The sequence below is a fragment of the Muscardinus avellanarius genome (assembly GCF_963383645.1).
Source record: "Muscardinus avellanarius genome assembly, chromosome: 6".
In the NCBI taxonomy this organism is placed as follows: domain Eukaryota; kingdom Metazoa; phylum Chordata; class Mammalia; order Rodentia; family Gliridae; genus Muscardinus; species Muscardinus avellanarius.
Window position 1 is genome coordinate 70542067 of NC_137791.1, and position 3395 is coordinate 70545461.

Genomic DNA, 3395 nt, shown 5'->3' on the forward strand with positions numbered 1-3395 from the left:
TGCTACTACCGCGCACACTCAGGAATTTGGGACAACATGCTGTGTGAATAGGGTGCTCGGAGGAGAACTGAGATGGCAGGGGCAGCAGAAGAGGTAGTCACTATATGGTAGAAGCAGAGATGCAATCAAATCCACTCCATAATTTTAAAGAAATACCCTCAAAGGTATACTGCTACTGTCACACATGCTCGGGAACTATGGAAAACAAATAGTGTGGGAAAGGTGTTCAGGAGAGAACCGAGATGGCAGTGGTGGCAGCGGCAGTGGTGGTAACCAGAGTTAGGAGGGGCAGACAGATCAAGTCCAGTCCACCTTGAACTTTTGAGGAAATCTCTCCAAAAGTAGACTGCTCCTGCCACACAGGTTCGGGAATTCTGGTCAACATTCTAAGTGGTAAAAGGGTGTGGGGGGTTTCAGAGGGAGCCTAGCATGACCGGGATGGGTCGCCACGCAGTGTGTTCTGGGACTCATCAGCCCTCATGGCCACCGCGCTCCTCCGCGCAGTGCGGGTGGCCAGGGTGTATGAGGAGCAGCAGAGCCTGCTCTCCGGAGTGAAGCTGTGGACCTCTGCCTTTGGAGGGAGGACAAAATGCATTGCCGCTAGGAATTTGGGGTGCCAGCTTTTGCAAAAGACATGTACTGCTCTCTCATATTAAAAAAAAAAAAATCGGGGCGGCGAGGCGGCAGCCTGGAATATGGTCGGGGATATGGAAGCGAAGGAGAAGCCGAAGCCGACGCCGGATCACCTGATGCCGCTGATAAACCACAAGAAGCTCATGAGCAGCCTGCCCATCTCTGCGGCATCTTCAACCACCTGGAGCGGCTGCTGGATGAAGAAATTAGCAGAGCACGGAAAGACATGTACAATGACACATTAAATGGCAGTACAGAGAAAAGGAGTGCAGAATTGCCTGATGCTGTGGGACCTATTGTTCAGTTACAAGAGAAACTTTATGTGCCTGTCAAAGAATACCCAGATTTTAATATTGTTGGGAGAATCCTTGGACCAAGAGGACTTACTGCTAAACAACTTGAAGCAGAAACAGGATGTAAAATAATGGTCCGAGGCAAAGGCTCAATGAGGGATACAAAGAAGGAAGAGCAAAATAGAGGCAAGCCCAATTGGGAGCATCTCAATGAAGATTTACATGTACTAATCACTGTTAGAGATGCTCAGAACAGAGCAGAAATCAAACTGAAGAGAGCAGTTAAAGTGAAGAAACTACTGGTACCTGCAGCAGAAGAAGACAACCTGAAGAAGATGCCGCTGATGGAGCTTGCAATTCTGAATGGCACCTACAGAGATGCCAACATCAAATCATCAGCCCTTGCCTTTTCTCTTGCAGCGACAGCCCAGGCTGCTCCAAGGATCATAACTGGGCCTGCGCCTGTCCTCCCTCCAGCTGCCCCGCGTGCTCCTACGCCTGCTGGTCCTACCATAATGCCTTTGATCAGACAGATACAGACCGCTGTCATGCCAAATGGAACTCCTCACCCAACCACTGCAATAGTCCCTCCAGGGCCTGAGGCTGGGTTGATCTACACACCCTATGAATACCCCTACACGTTGGCGACAGCTACATCAATCCTTGAGTACCCTGTTGAACCCAGTGGTGTTTTAGGTGCGGTGGCTACTAAAGTTCAAAGGCACAATATGTGTGTCCATCTTTACCAAAGGATTGTGACTGCAGACCAAGCCGCCACTGGCAACTAACCTATGACCTTCTGACCTCTGATCTCTTCACCCAATGATGACCTGACCATGCCTGCCTGCTGATCAGTTAACTGGTAATTGCCTTTGCTTGCCCGTCATCAGTGCAGCGAGCTGGGGCACTTGTCCGTTCGTCTTACCATCTAACCAAACAAAAGACAAAGAAATTGTCCTCCAACTCGGCTTTTTTTTCCCCCCTCTTCTGTTTGGGTGAAAGTGGTTCTAGAACCTGCACTGAATAGTAGTAAAGCAATAAGGCCCAATTCATCCCACAGCACCGCTCATCTTCCAGTGTCCCACCTTAAGCGAACGGTAAGAAGGCCTCTTTTCAGAAGGGGAGACAGATGCCCTTAACTACTCAGTGACAGAGGCAGTTACTGTGAGAGACTTCTAGGAATCTTTCTTCTCATAGCAAAGTCAAAGCTCTCTCTGAATGTACTGTGTGATGATGCATCATGCATGAACCTTCGGTGAAGTGATTTCAAAAGCATTCAAAATTTGATATGCTGTTTAGTCACCACAGTGCCCTCAAAGGGCAGAAGTTGCAGCCTTTGTTACATTGCCTGCCAAAATTTGAAGTATTAGAAGAAAGTGTGCCATGAGGGGAACTTAACAAGGAGTTTTGAAAAGTAATGCAAAGAACAAAACTGCAACACTATTTACAAAAAAAATGAGTTAAAATTACTGATCCTTTATCTTACACCTCCTTCAAAAATATATTTGAGAACAAGGTACATGCAATATGTGTCACATTACTGGACAAACTGTTCAAGTATTTTTTTGAAGATTTAAAGAAGTTTATTAAAAGATAGAAATACAGAGGATAGGTACAGCTCCATACTAGACTGGCATGGAGGGATGACTCGAATGAGTACACCACAAGTATTTTTTTCTTTTTTTAAATTTTTTATTGGTGCACTGTATTCATACATCATAATGGTATAAAGATAATACTTTTGTAGACATACATGCACACATTACCCAGTTGGCCCCTACCCAATCTCCACCCCGTTCCCTCCCCATCCCTCCTTCCCATGCTTGGCTTAGTGGTTGACATCTAGTATTATAGCAATTTATCCAATATTAACGATCATAATCTCACATAACAGTTTCATTTGTCTGATACCAAGCTTTTGATGACTTAACGATAACATTTCAATATTTCTTTTTGCTTTCTTTCTTACCAGAGAATATTTTTTTCTTTTTTTTTAGGTGAAACCATCATACATTTATTTATTTATTTTTCAGAAAAAATCTATCCTAATATGGAATATGGACTCTAGATACCCAAAATGATCTCGAAGAAAAATAAAGCTAGAAGATGTATATTTTCTGATTTCAAACCATATAAAGCTACAATAATTAAAACAGTGTAGTACTGTTCTAAAGGCAGATATATAAACCATTGGAGTTAAATAAAAGCCTAGAGATAAATTCTTCCATATATTGTCAAGTTATTTTTGACAAGGTTTCCACGAACATTTGGTGGTAGAAATAATAATCTTTCAACTAAATATTGTTGAAAAATAATAATTACATGGAAAAGAATAAAATTGGACCCTTACCTAATCCCATATACAAATATTAACTCAAAATAGATAAAAGACCTAAATATAAATCTTAACACTATAAACTTTTAGAAGAAAATCTGGGTCATAAAACCTCACAACATTGAAATTGGCAG

At 42.9% G+C, this 3395-nt stretch overlaps 1 protein-coding gene across 1 annotated transcript; it reads left to right on the forward strand.

Annotated features, from left to right (window-relative positions):
• Positions 1-695: 695 nt before the first annotated feature.
• On the forward strand, positions 696-1714 carry LOC308264534 (KH domain-containing RNA-binding protein QKI-like; the record flags this gene model as incomplete). The annotated part of the gene is given in 2 exon segments (XM_080697849.1): positions 696-789; positions 792-1714. Coding segments are annotated over 2 exon segments (1017 nt in total).
• Positions 1715-3395: the final 1681 nt, after the last annotated feature.